General features: G+C 40.0%; 1 protein-coding gene across 6 annotated transcripts in view; it reads right to left on the bottom strand.

Annotated features, from left to right (window-relative positions):
* PHKB (phosphorylase kinase regulatory subunit beta) overlaps positions 1-14,416 on the bottom strand; it is a 197,053-nt gene that overhangs the window by 140,798 nt on the left and 41,839 nt on the right. For all 6 annotated transcript variants that reach the window (XM_054048875.1, XM_054048873.1, XM_054048870.1 and 3 more), the window contains 3 exons: positions 13,558-13,657; positions 5,387-5,494; positions 2,739-2,819 (listed from right to left, as the gene is read on the bottom strand). In XM_054048875.1, the coding sequence (XP_053904850.1) occupies positions 2,739-2,819; positions 5,387-5,494; positions 13,558-13,657 (289 nt within the window). The remainder of the gene's footprint in view (positions 1-2,738; positions 2,820-5,386; positions 5,495-13,557; positions 13,658-14,416) is intronic.

Here is a 14,416-nt window from a genome sequence, read left to right as displayed (position 1 = left end):
ATGTAATATGTCAGGCTAAGTAAATACACAGTTTTAGACAAGATTTTGTCTTCCCATGTAAACACACAAGCTGTTCAACAGGGATAGCTCAGTGGTTTGAGCATTGGCCTGCTAAACCAGGGTTGTGAGCTCAATCCTTGAGGGGGCCATTTAGGGATATGGGGCAAAAATCTGTTGGATGATTTAATTGGGGATTGGCCCTGCTTTGAACAGCGGGTTGGACTAGATGATCTCCTGAGGTCCCTTCCAACCCTGATATTCTATGAAACATTTCACTAGTACCTGGATAAGTAGTGGTGAGCACAAAGGAGGAGAGATGGGATTTCTAGATGATCGTGTACATTCTCCCCAATCCTATTCCCCCCAAATTACCAAGGTTATCTGTGATAAACTTTCTAATACACCAGAAGAAGTTTAACAGTAAAATATTTAGATTTTAAAATTACACATTTTGATTGCGTACATTTGGCAAATATCTTCTAACTAAAAAACAACATCATGGCCAACAGGCCAAACAAGAATTAACTGCCTGAAATTTTATATACAAGAAGATGGTTTACTGCTTCAAGTTTGGTTTAGGGTGATGTGTACAACTAGCAGCAAACTCTGGTTCACGTTAATAAGAGTACAACTCACTATACTCCTAAAGTTCTAAATTGGGTCTTCTGTGTTTGATTAAAGACATTATATAATTGTATGATGCACATACTAACACATCCATTTGAAGGGAGCCAGAAACACCTCCAAGTTGATTTATATCAGGAATTCTGGAAAGAATATGCTGTAACTCAAGAGAAGTGATTGATTAAAGATTTAATTTGAAGCCAATGTAAAATAAGTGAGTCATGAAATAAAACTTGAGCTCTGGGGAAGAGCACTTTGTGCTCAGACTAAAACTATTAACAGCTCGTGATCTATTTGTGTCCCTTTCAAGCTCAAAAACTAACATCATTTTATTTACATAAAATGGTTTTAAACTTCTACTAAAAATACTGAATATAATTCATCCACATGCAGGGCCGGTGCAAGGATGTTTCGCGCCCTAGGTGAAACGTCCACCTTGCGCCCTCCCCCTCCCAGAGCCCTGCAGCAGCTCCCAGCCCTCCCCTACTCCCCCGCAGCAACTCCCCATCGCCCCCAGCCCGGGGAGCCGTGCGGCAGCTCCCCACCCCAGCTCACCTCTGCTCCACCCCCTCCCCGAGCCCTGCAGCAGCTCCCCTCCCCTCCACCCTGAGGCATCTCCCCCATGCAGCTACCCACCCCCCCTCCGCCCTGAGGCGCCCCCCCCCGTGGCAGCTCCCCCCCCCCGCCCGGGGAGCCATGTGGCAGCTCCCCACCCCAGCTCACCTCTGCTCCGCCTCCTCCCTGAGCATGCCATCGCTGCTCCACTTCTCCTGGTTCCCAGGCTTGCAGCGCCAATCAGCTGTTTGGCGCCGCAAGCCTGGGAGGGAGAGAAGCAGAGCGGGACGGCATGCTCAGGAGAGGAGATGGAGCAGAGGTGAGCTGGGGTGGGGAGTTCCTCTGTGTGCCGCACCCCCCCTTACTTGCTGCAGGCGGCCCTCCCCGCGCCCCCCGCCCCAGCTCCCTCCGCCTAAATGCCAGCGGTGACCGGGGCGGCCAAAGATCAGTCCGCTGCGGTCGCTGCCGAAGAAAATGCCACCTCCCCAAATCCTAGTACCCTAGGCGACCGCCTAGGTTGCCTAATAGGTTGCAACGGCCCTGTCCACATGTATATTACCAATGACTCCAAATAAGTTCCATCTTCATGTATCAGAGTGAGTGATTCCCACTTTTTCTTACTCAACCTCTGTTATACAGAGAACTGAATTTCACTGGTGGGTGATGTCATCCCTGACTAGGGTTGCCAAGCCTCCAGAATTGTCCTGGAGTCCCCAGGAATTAAAGATTAATCTTTAATTAAAGATTATGTTGTGATGAAACCTCCAAGAATATGTCAAACCAAAATTGATAATCTTATCCCTGACATGTTCTTATCAAAGCCTACTGAACACTTTTACCTATTGTTTACAGCTCCACTCAGCCACGTCATACTGTGCAAAATCTCCCAATTTACAGGCAAGGAAGGCCAAGTGGGTGGGATGTTGCCTTACTAAGATATCCTTTTTTCTTTAAACATACTACAAAACTTCTCTACATTTCCTGGTTTTTGAATTTTTTATTTTTTTATTTTTGGTGCATTAGAGTTGATGTTTCTAACATTCTTATTTAACCCGTATCCAAAGTAGGAAAAATGTCACTATAATAATGGATGTTTCACTTGTGGTTTACAATAGTTTGATTTTTTTATGCATGTAACTTGAAGATTTGTTAGGGAATGGGGTAAAAAGTGATGCAAAAAAGAGAACATCCAAGTATTAACTTGTTTTCAAGCCACTGAAAAGGGAGACAGAACAGGATAAAATAACTATCCCAGAAGAAACTGGTAGATCTCTCGTTCTTATGGTTCCCATTCAGTTCTAAAAGTTTTAAAATTTATGTCAGATCATGTTAAAATGCACTTGTGTAGCTGTGCCATTTTACCACCTATTTGTTATATATTCAGCTTATCTTTAATACGGCAATCATTAAAAAATAAGTGGCTTTTTGATGCATCTCTAGATGACCAATTACCTAAATGCAGGAAGAAACTCACTCAATTTTATGGTTAATAAACTAAGTAAAAGGCAAGAGAAATCTTCAACATGCATAACTGATTAATGTCAGAATTCAATTAATACCTCATCTGTATTGTAGATAATCTGCAGTCCTGAGGATATCATCTCAACCAGGTAGAGGAGGAACAGTGATACAGCATTTATCTGAAGTGAAGAAAAGGATAAAAAAAAAAGTATACTTTACATTTATGGGGTCATGGCAGACCAGTTGAATTTCAAAACAAAAATGTGATATTAGATAGAGAAAAGGGAACTTTTGTGCTATGACATGGTTATATTCTTAAGAAATTTCATCCGGTGTAGTATTACACATGTAATGTAAGTGTACTGATGTGGAACACTTGATCAAGAGAACTGCAGCAAGCAGTGTTGTAAACAACTGCTTCTACAACATTTGTTTTTAAAGCTTTCCTTGAAAATTATGATATTAAAATATTTTTGCTTGGGAATACTGTTTTGAGCCATAGGCAATTATTTCACAATCACCTGTGACAAGCCATCTCAAATTTATGTAAATGACAAAGTTATTGGAAAGTGAAGCACTAGAAGAAGCAAGCAGTAGCTTAAACAGTAGTCTGCATATCTGGAAAACAGACCATTTAAGTCCTAAAAATACAAAGCATTAATGCAACCACCTGGAGAGAAGCATTAATTTTAATCAACTGTTCAGCATATGATTAAATTACATTTATGAAAAAATGAGTTGTTGTCTTCTGTTACCAATCACTAATAGACTATTAGGTTATCAACTGCCTTAGCATTCATCTGAGTACCATTACACCAGAATATCAGAAGAAACATCAATGAAATCATGATATACTATTCTTGTATAATATAGGATTCATTTAATTTTAGTGATTCAGAGACTAAATTAGTGACATATAAAGTGTTCATATTAATCAGTAATTTGCTTAAGAAATTAATACAAGCCTTAACTTCAGTGTGTGGGATTTAGAGAAATAGTTGGGACCCAAACTATGACCTTCCTTGAATTTTTTTTTTTTAAAACATGCTTAAGAATACCCTCCAAATTCTAAACCTTTTATGATTCTATTGTTTTGAGTCCACTTACTCGGACGACAGAACTGGATAATAGAACTAGAGTGTAACTATTTCAGAAAAAGACTGGCAGCTCTCTCTCTTACACTTCCCAGATATTTCCAAAAGTTATAAAGATTTACATCAGATCATATTAACTACACTCTTTGTAGCTGTCATATTTTATCAATTTTATTTTATGTATTACATTTTAAGGTTCTATCGCAATCTATTGCTCCCATGTTGTAACATAATTTAACGGGAACCAAACACAGTCATAATGGACTGGGAAGGAGGATGAGGACCAAGAGGCCATAGTGATTTTGCAACATGCCCCTTCCAATCTTTCCACCCCTCAATCTTACAGAAGCCCCTGCACTTCCACTCCATGATGTGGATGTGCCACACTGTGGAAGAGACTTACTGGAGATAGATGGGAGGGCTGCTCCCTTTCCATGGCATCGTTCCCTTGCAAATTAACAGGGATTTTGTCACAAAACATTTCACTGATCTTAGTCAGGATTATATCCCACCTCCCCATTTTGTTGTGTATTTGGTTTTCATGGCAGCCACCAGCTACAAAAGCTGCATTAGCTCAAGTCTAGAAGGAATAGCATTGCTGTGAGGAAGAGATGCTTAGAGTACTGGGCCGCTGCAATTTCCCCAGTCTTATTCAGATTTACCAAGAGCCATGTAATTTCTCTCACGATCTTTAGACATGTGCATGTTCAGCAGGTTTCATTCAGCAGCAGATTGGGTCATAACACGCCATCCATGAAATGATGTGCAGGAAACTGTCTTTAACAGAGCTTTCTGACTCTGAAACGGGTATATTTTATGAAGGGAATAATTTGGCCATATTGGCACCAAGAAATTAAAAAATCCCAGTATAACAACCACACTTTATTAACTACACAATATTTTGTGCTTTGGTTCTAGCTCTGCTGTTTCAGGAGCAACATCACTGTTCTTAGAGCTGTGCCAGCGTGTTCTGTTCTAAATAAGGATGCTAATGAACACAAATGAAATGAATTTGGTGTCAGTTACATAAGAAACATCACAGTTATACAGTGGAGGGGAAATCAATATCTGGCAAATGGAAAAGGACAAAAAAAAAGTATAGAATTTATATTTTCCAATCTTAGAAGAGAGCATCACAGACAACAGAGAATAAAAAATTAAAAACAAACAAAACAGTAGTTTGCAGTGCCTTTTAAATCTTTTAAAAGTTAATTAAAAACTTCTCAGCTTTCTGGAAAATGTGGCTAGGAACATTAATAAAAATATAGTATCCAATATAAGATTATTGCAATCCTTCAATTTATTGATAATACAGTACATACAGAAACTTTTTTATGCTGGGTTATTTATTGAAAAATCACTTTCTTTCTCAAAAGAACCTCTCCCCCCCCCCCCTTTTTTTTTTTTTTTTTTTTTTTTTTTTTACAGTTGCATTGATATCTTCTGCACAGGATATACAGCTCTTGAAGTCAGATTTCAAAACAGTTTGATCCTTTCAATACAAGTTACTGAAGACATCTCAATTTATAAAATTCTGTAAATCTTGTCAGACTATAAAGAAACATCCATCATGAAAGAGCATTAGATTCAGTAGTAATATTATATAAAGGCAATTCTGCAATCACATTTAAGAGAACTGTTGTTTTTTTTACCTGAAGATGGCCATATTCCTCATGGGAGAAGACTTCATCTCCACTATGTGCACTGAAAACAGAATGAAGGCATTTGGATGGTCTGGGGTCTTGCTTAAACTGCTGAACCTAGAGGCAAATTTTCAAAAAATGAAATAAATGGATTATAAATACACCCCTCTCCAAACAAGTTCACCATCTATGATAGATATTTTAAGGTGTCATGCAAGTGTCAATCTATTACTGAATTAACACTGAATAAAGTTTTATGTGAATTAGCACTAAATAACAAAGTAGTGTTTGACTCCAGTTTATATTAATTTTTTTCTTCAAATGATAGAATTGTTCAGTTTAATAATGGCTTCTTTATACATGTAATTTCATTCCATACTCTGGTTTCATAATCAAGGAGTTTCTCTACTATGAACACAAGCAGATTGCTACATAGAGATTCAGTAATTTCCATCTCCTTTCTAGTGCTACTTGCTAAGCATTCACACAGTATCGACTATGAGGACAACACTTCAGACAATGGTTTCTACTACATTCCATTTGTTCGGTTATTCTGCAGACTGAAAAAGGTTTTCTTTATGCACATTTTCCACTCTGGATGAAAGATCTTATTCCATGCTTTCACTGTATGGTTTTATTGCATCCATATTAACTTTCATTTGGGGGGGGGGGGGGGGGGTGTCAAATTTTTTTTTTTAAAACACAACTTTAACACAAGCTTGCCCTTCCTTGCAATATGCCTAGGATTTTCTTAATTTCTTTCTTTAAAAAGGTAATTACATAAAGATTTAATTGCTGATGTGGTGGTTTTTTGTTTTTTTGTTTTTGGCCTAGGAGCATTACCTCCTGCATTTTTAACATAAGGGATGAAAAAGAGCAATTATGTAACCTCAAAGAATCAATCTTTACTAGCCAAGATACACCAGTGCATTACCACCAGAAGAGGCTTAAAATAGATAATTAAAAAAAAAATATTGCAAAAAGCAAGTCAGTGAAAAACACACAAGCACACACAAATTCTTATAGAGTTCTTTACTTGCACAGCAGCATGAAACTTAACTGCTTTTTTTACACCTAACGTCTTATACATACTTTTTTGGTTGCTTCAGACTAAGGTGCCTGGATTATATCAAAATGTATCTTTTTCATCCAACACTGATCAAAAGTGTGCAGATCTCACCTAGTTAACTAAGTAACAGCTTCAACTGATATTTTGGTGCTTTGACATTTGCATATTTCTTCAGTACATACAGGAACACAACATGAGAATTTAAATATAATCACTATGCAAAGGGAATAGCAAGTACTAAATGATTAAAGATAGTCAAAGGAAATTGCATAACTGTGTTTTGAGGTCTGAAGCTGTTAAAAAGACTAACTTAAAATTTAAGCAAAAAACTAGCTCTTTAGAGATTAGTGGGGCATGGTGTCTGGGAACAAAATGCAACACCCTAGAAATAGTACAGAACGAGAGAAAACATCCAGCATTTCTTATCCTGATTGGGAACGACAAAAACAAAGATCTGTGTAATCACTTCTCTAGTCTAAATTACATACATAATACTAAGCATCTGGTTTATCCTTACTTAGAATCTACTTGGCATTTTTTAAAAAGTACATCATAGCAGCTATTGGCTAAACAAACTGAAGGGCTAAAGAGCTCATTTTATTGCAATCAAAATTGTAGCGAGTTATGGGAAAATATACTGGAGCATATCACACTCATTCTGAATTCATGGGTTTGAAATGTACTCACATAATCAAATTTTATTTCACGGCTCCTTTTTCTGCAACAGCACTGTGATAATCAGGGTTCAGACACCCAAAGAGGAGAACAGTGGGTCTGAATCCCAAGAATAAGCAAATGAATCAACTGATGTTATAAAATGCTATTGTGTACAAAAAAAAGTCAAGTAAGTTCTTTTATGGAAGCTTTTAATGTGCTGAACTTGACAGTCATTATAATATTATACAGAGAGAGAGAGAGAGAGAGAGGAGCTGCCAAAATCTTAACAACCGGTTCCCTACCAGGTCTTCAGCAGCACTTCGGTGGCGGGTCCTTCACTTGCTCCGGGTCTTCGGCAGCCTGTCTGCCCCCCCTCATCTGACCCCCACCCACATCCTGCCCCTGACTGTCCCCCTCAGAACCCGCAACCCATCAAAACCCCCCATGCTCCTTGTCCCCTGACCACCCCCTCTTGACACCCTAACTGCCCCCCAGAACTCCACCCCCTACCCAACTCGCCCCGCTCCCTGTCCCGACTGCCCCAACTCCATCCACCATCACCCCGACAGAACCCCAGAACTCCCATGCCTACCCAACCCCTCCCGTTCCCCGTCCCAACCACCCCCCTAGAATCTCCGCCCCCTCCAACCGCTGCCTGCCCCTTATCCAACCCCTCCTCCCAGCCCCGGCCCAGGCCCCTTACCATGCTGCTCAGGGCAGCATGCATGGATGCCGCGTGGCCCACTGGAGATTGCAGCCCCACACCCTTACCAGGCCGCTCAAAGCGGCAGGAGCTGCCGAGCTGCCCAGGAGCAGTCCAGAGCTCTGGCGCCGGCAGCACCACACGCTGAGGCTCTGCGAGAGGGGGAAAAGGAGTGGGAGGGGCTGGAGGAACCTCCCCAGCCGGGAGCTCAGGCGGGCCGGTCTCCCAGTGTAACGACAGAAAAACCTCCCTCTCCCAATTAGAACCTTTAACAATTGGTTCTAAACCGACTTCTAAATTTAACAACCGGTTCACGCAAACCGGCTCCAGCTCATCACTGCACACAGATTATGATTATCAATCTATATATGTAGAAAACTGTAAACGTAGCTATGCAATTACAGCATCACCTCACAACAGGGTAAGGAAGCAATCACACAGGGAGGGCACCTCCCAAGGCAGTTGTTTAGCTTGAAGTACCCATCTTCAAGTACCTATCCAATGTCCAAACCAGGAAAAGACAATGATGAACCATTAGAGTTAATGGAAAGACACTGAGGCAACAGAGAATTCCCCCCACTCTGTAAAACCATGAGTCACCATGCCAGGAAAGAAAAAAGCCTTTCAAAAGCAGACTTGTGTCTGAGACTTTTTATCCAGAAACTGAGGGGCAGCCTCCAAATGGGAAGCTGACCGTTAAACACTGGATCCCTCTTTATGACACAGGGTGCACTGGGAAACTGTTCAGAAGCAATAGGTAACTCATATTTAGAAAAGGGAATTAATCGAATATAGAAATGTGAAGCCTGAGGTTGCATCTTTATGTTTATTTTCTGTGTAGCCTGTATGTTTGTTTCTCCTTACTATTTCATCTTTGAATCTGTGATTTTTATATCAAATACATTTTTTGTATATTTAAATCCCAACTAGGGCTCTGGTGTGCAAACTGTGTGGAGTATGTCCCCCAAAGTGAACTGATAACTGGGGGCTGTTTTCACACCTTCGGGGTGATGAACTGGAGGGGGAAAGTTAGAGTATCTGGCAATTTAAAACTCAATGTAGATGGATTTGCAGGAACTCAGGATTAGAAGAACTGCTGGGATCACCCTGCAAGGAGTAACTAGGATGGTAGAAGGCAGGATGAGACCTTTAAGCTTATGGACTGGCTCCCAGTGTCGGGATTCTGAGCCATTGAGCATAACATTAAGGCACCCAAAGTTACAAGAGAGGTGGTGACAGAACCCTTTACTGGTTTGGGTGACCCTCAAAACATAGAATCATAGGAAGGGACCTCAAGAGGTCATCTAACTGACTGGGAGATTCCTGAGGTAAGTGCCGCCTGGCAGGAGGCCGCACCCCAGCCTCCAGCCCTGAGCACCCTCCTGGAACCAGCACCACATACCTGCTCCTGCACCCCAAGCCCCTGCCTTGAGCCCCCTCCCAGAGCCAGCACCCCAGATCCCCTCCTGCACCCCAACCCCTGCCCTGACCCCATACACCCTCCTGCACCCAACCCCCTGCCCAAACCCTACCCCCCTGCCAGAGCCAGTACCCCACACCCTCTCCTGCAGCCCAACACTGTGCCCCAGCCCGGAGCCCCCTCCTGCACCGCAACTCCTGCACCAGGCTCAGCCCAGAGCCCCCTCCCAAACTCCAAACCCCTCGACCCTCGCCCAGAGCCTGCACTCCCTCCCAAAACCCTGCCCCAGCCTGGTGAAAGTGAGTGAGGGTGGGGGAGAGTAAGCGACCGGGGGTGGAGGGTAGATCCTGGGTTGCCCTTAAATTCAAAAAGTGATCTTGGGAGTAAAAAAGTTGGAGACTACTGATCTAGACCACTCCTGACAGGTGTTTGTCTAACCTTCTCTTAAAAATCTCCAATGATGGAGCATCACAAGTATCAATGCTTCTTATATACATCTTTGGAAACAAATCAGAAAGTGCCTTATCTTTCACTCCCAATACCACTTACCTAGTTTATTTTCTGAAGGTAAAGAGGAAAAATATTTTCAAGTAGTTATGATGTGGTTAAAATGCCATGGAGTTTGTAAAAAGCTATAAGACTGGAGAAGAAAGAAAGGAACCAAAAGATAGAATGGAAAGTGAAAGAAAGAAGGGACTAAAGAGATGGCAAACTAACATAGAAAAGATTTTAAAAAATATTACATGAGTGCATGGGTCTGAACTATGGGCCAGAAGCTTGGCTAGTGTCATTTGGCTTCTGTGGAGCTATGTGTATCTTTATTAGAACATGGGTACAGCTCCTGATGTTATCTACACTAAGAATCAAGAGAAGAAACAGAACGAAAACCAGAAGGAAGTAAAGAGAAGAGCAGACAAAAGGGCTTGAAAAGAAAAATCTAGATTGAAGCTGTGAAGGGAAAAATGAGAATGACAGAAGGAGGAGGAAGAAATTTCCATGACATCTTTGAAAATCTCAGTTAAATTCAATGAGAGTTGGGCACCTAAGCCGCTCAGGCGCTTTGGAAAAATCCCAGCCAGATAGAAAGATTTGTTAAGTGCAACAGGAGGACAGCAGACGAGTAAAAAGAACCATGGTGGTGCCACATAACTTCCTTTTGCTTCCCTTTTCATTGTGACATACATACTCTATTATTTCACAAAACTACTAACCTAATTTGGACTGTCAGATAACTGTGAGGAAGACAGAGCATCCCGGGAAAATAAAAATAACAAACAAACTCTCAGGGAAGGACAAGTGAAGAGCCTTCCCATGTCCAAAGCAGAATGTCCAATAGACGATTCCATTCCATAATTCTTCATGGAGTATAGCAGTATAGCAATACAGTACAATAAATAGTTGGTGCCATAAACACAATTATTGACTCTATAAGATCTACCTTCTACAGCATCACAACACCATTCTTACACTTCTTGTTCTATCAACAAGCCATATTATTACAGTACATACTCCAGATGCAACATAGCCTATGAATGAGGAACGGCATTCATATGCTGGATGACAGCATAATTTATTTAATATGAATTTGTATGTGTGTAGACAACAGCAGTGAGTATATCAGTATATTACAGAGATATTTCAGGTTATAGTTTGCCTTTCCAATCGCAGTGGAAGACAATCAGTGTAATTAGTGAGCCACAAGCAATATTATATACTGATTTCAAGTGCAGTCATTTTTGGCATACATACTCATGCTTTTCCTAGTATAAATCTCTCAACTGTAAAAGTACAGTATATATTTTGTAGATAATTCCAATTGAAATTATGTGTCTAATGGCATCTCACATTGCTTCTGCTACTCCATTGCTTGAATAGAGACCTACACATAGTAACCAAGGTAACAAATGACAGCCAGTATATACGTAACATTAAATCAATGCTTATTTACTGTTTATTATTCACATCCCCCTCTGATTCTTTCTCCACAACAAATTCCTGTATGTTAAGGAGAGAAATATGCAGCATTTAAAAACAAAATCTGCTGCTTTAAGTTTTTTATAACTTTAAAAGCAGTTACAGAAAAATCCATCTCTCTTCCATCTTTATCCCCACACCTTCTCATATATGGCCAAACACAGCTCTTTAGAAATTAACACAAAATAGAAATTACATGAAATAGAAGGGATACACAAATTCCTGTTTTTTTTAAAAAAGACTCCATTCATAAAGTTCAAATCTCAATCTCTTGGGGATACCTGCTCATAAGTAATCCTAGATGAATTCTCTCTCTTACAACAGTTTCACATCACCTTGTCAAACCAACCTACACAGAAAGGATGGGTACTTTATTTTAACCTGACAATGTTAATAAGAATTTGACACTGAACAATTTAAAAATAAACTCAAATTTCAGACAGAACATCTTTTAAATAGCATGCCTTACATTTATTTCTCAAAGTTACTTACATTTTAAAAAATGCTTTATAAGGGTCTGTTCAAGTAAGGGTCAGTGGACAGGTCCAAGCGGATCCTGATCAAACATGTTCATGATTACCACTGTCCCAATTCCCCCTTGCTCACACTCCTGTTTATTACTTCACCTTCAAAGAAAGCAACAACAGCATGCAAGCCTCCCAACTGCTTCACTCTTTTCTGGGACTTGTAGAGAAGTATGTTGTGCCTTTCATTGCTCAATGGCCCCATATTGGGAAATGAAGGGCTCCCATCGCCCAGTCCTATATAGAGAACTGAAAAGAGGGGGGGGGGGAAAAAAGGTCTCCGTGTCCCCAGGTTTCAGTTGCTACCTGGGGTCTCGGTAGAGGTCCAGGGAGTGAAAGTGTCTTATCACTGTCAGGCTCCTATTGCTCCCTCAGCATTGTACAGAGTCTAGAGATTGAAAAAAAAAAGGGCTCACTAAACTGCATCTCAGTTCCTGCTGCTTCCCACTCCATGCAGCGGCTAGGAAAAGAGGTCATCCCTTTGACCCGGGACACAGAAAAAGCAACAACCCTGCTGTTGTACTACTGATAAATACCTTCCTGCACATCTCAGAGAACAGAGTGTATGTAAGGTCCCACAAAGCAGTACATGAGAGTAATGTCATTATATGCTAGAGTACAAGACACTAAGAACAACAGGCCACCAAACAAAACAGTGAAATTGACTATGTACTAAGTAATGTCAAATGCCCAAAGTAAACAAAATGGAAAAGAAAGGATTTTTTTCTCTATTCTTTTTCAGTTATACTCATTTTCCAGGTTACTTGGAATAATAGTATATACAAGTTTTCAGACAAATGTTATTTTCAAGTTGACAGAGTCCCTTTAACTCATCCACTCTCTTTGGCTACCTTACTCCCTACATCATACACATGCACACAGACACACACACAGACACAAAACCCACCACTAACAGTGTATTATGTGAGAGAACGTAACTACACACAATTCTGAAATTTCAAGATATTCCCTAGGAACCTTAACTATGGATGGGGGAAAAAACCCAGTTATAATCCCAGAATATTCAGGGTCTGCTAACAGGGAGATCATGGGATGAATATGTTGATGGTGCTCCGCTAGTACCTACTCATTACAATGTAAAACTAAGCCACAAAGAGATAGAGAAGTGATGACCAGTACACTCAATGATTTTCCTGGTCAATTGACCAAGAAAGTTGCAGCATCCCTTCAACAGCAGGGTACCTTGCTCTTAACATCTGAAATTCAGTGGCAAGGAAGTACCATCTAGTGTTGAAAGCTCCTTTTCTCCAGGTTTCTGAGGTCAGGAAAGGAAGGTGCTCCCAATAATCCCACATCCTTCCACAGAAAACCACTAAGTCAATGGCCTGATTTTGAAACGTTCTGAGCACTCTCATTTCCCACTGATTTCTATGGGAGTTGCTGGTATTCAGCTGTTCTGAATATCAGGTCATAAATGCTGAAAACATTGTTATGATTGATAAATTAGTAATGAAGCATGCCAGAAGCTTGCTTAGAGTGTTTTTCATATGATCACAATACTGACTATATCACAAACTATTAACATTTTAGTTAGATGGCTGCCAGTCATAGGCTCAAATTTGAATAGTAATTTTAATAAGGTAATTTTGAAATATATTCCATCATTTATACACAGGGTGACGTTTTTCTTACCTTTCACATTTTCACATGGCTAGGCCCAGAAAATCAGAGCAGTCCTTTCTTAGCTGGACTGCACTGTAGTATTATGTTGCCTTTTTAATTTTATCTGTATTTGGAAGATGTTACTGCTTATAGTTAAATTAATCCTTTAGAATTAAGTGAGCGCTTGTGTCCACACTGTAGTGTTTTTACCTTATCAGCCTGGCGCATACAGCAGTAGAGAATTCCTCGCATACATTTTATGGCAGAATGTTCCAGCTCATGTGTCCTTCCCTTGTCATCATCAATGCGCCTGAGTGAGAGAGATAACCCATGAAACAAACTGCAAATGCATTAGGAAAAAAGTAAAGGTAGTAGTGCTTTTGATAATTAAGTATTTAACTACATAGTTAAACACTATATTATAGCATCACCCATTAATGTTAATACATTTAGTTTTTCATGATACAATCCACATTTTTCAGTTTATGGTATGCCTTAGCAACAAGACTTGTGGGCTACAAATTTGCCTGCAAATTTTTCAGTGTAGGATTTTTTTTCCTCTTTCAAAACAAAATAAAATGAAAAGGAAAAAATTTCCAGCTGTTTTACAAGAGCAAAATATATTCTTTTTTGAACTCTTTGGGACACTTAAGTTCTGCAACTTTTCTTTTTAATTTTGCAGAAATGCTTTTATCATTGATATAATCAAAGTTACATTTTTTGAAGAGTTATAATAGTGCATTTTAATGGTTTGCCAACCAGTTGCTACTTTTGTCAAGAAACCTCTCTCTTAACATGGCTATGCTATGAATTCAAATGGTTTAAACAATTAAATTCAATATATTACAAAAAATTATACAAATAAATTCTTTTTTTTTTTTAAATAAAAATTGATTTAATATTTGTCTGCATTACCTTGACCACTTTGCTCATATATTGTATCTTTTCCCCTGCTCTCTAACATTTTAGCTTTTTTGGTCAAGGATAGTATTTTCCTATATTTTATAGAGCACCAAGTACAATGGGACTCTGATACAAATATGGAAAGCAGTGCAATCTGTAAGTATTT

This window comes from Malaclemys terrapin, chromosome 14 (assembly GCF_027887155.1).
Source record: "Malaclemys terrapin pileata isolate rMalTer1 chromosome 14, rMalTer1.hap1, whole genome shotgun sequence".
Lineage (NCBI taxonomy): Eukaryota > Metazoa > Chordata > Testudines > Emydidae > Malaclemys > Malaclemys terrapin.
Note: the sequence above shows the minus strand (reverse complement) of the source record. Positions and strands in the feature narration are given on the sequence as shown.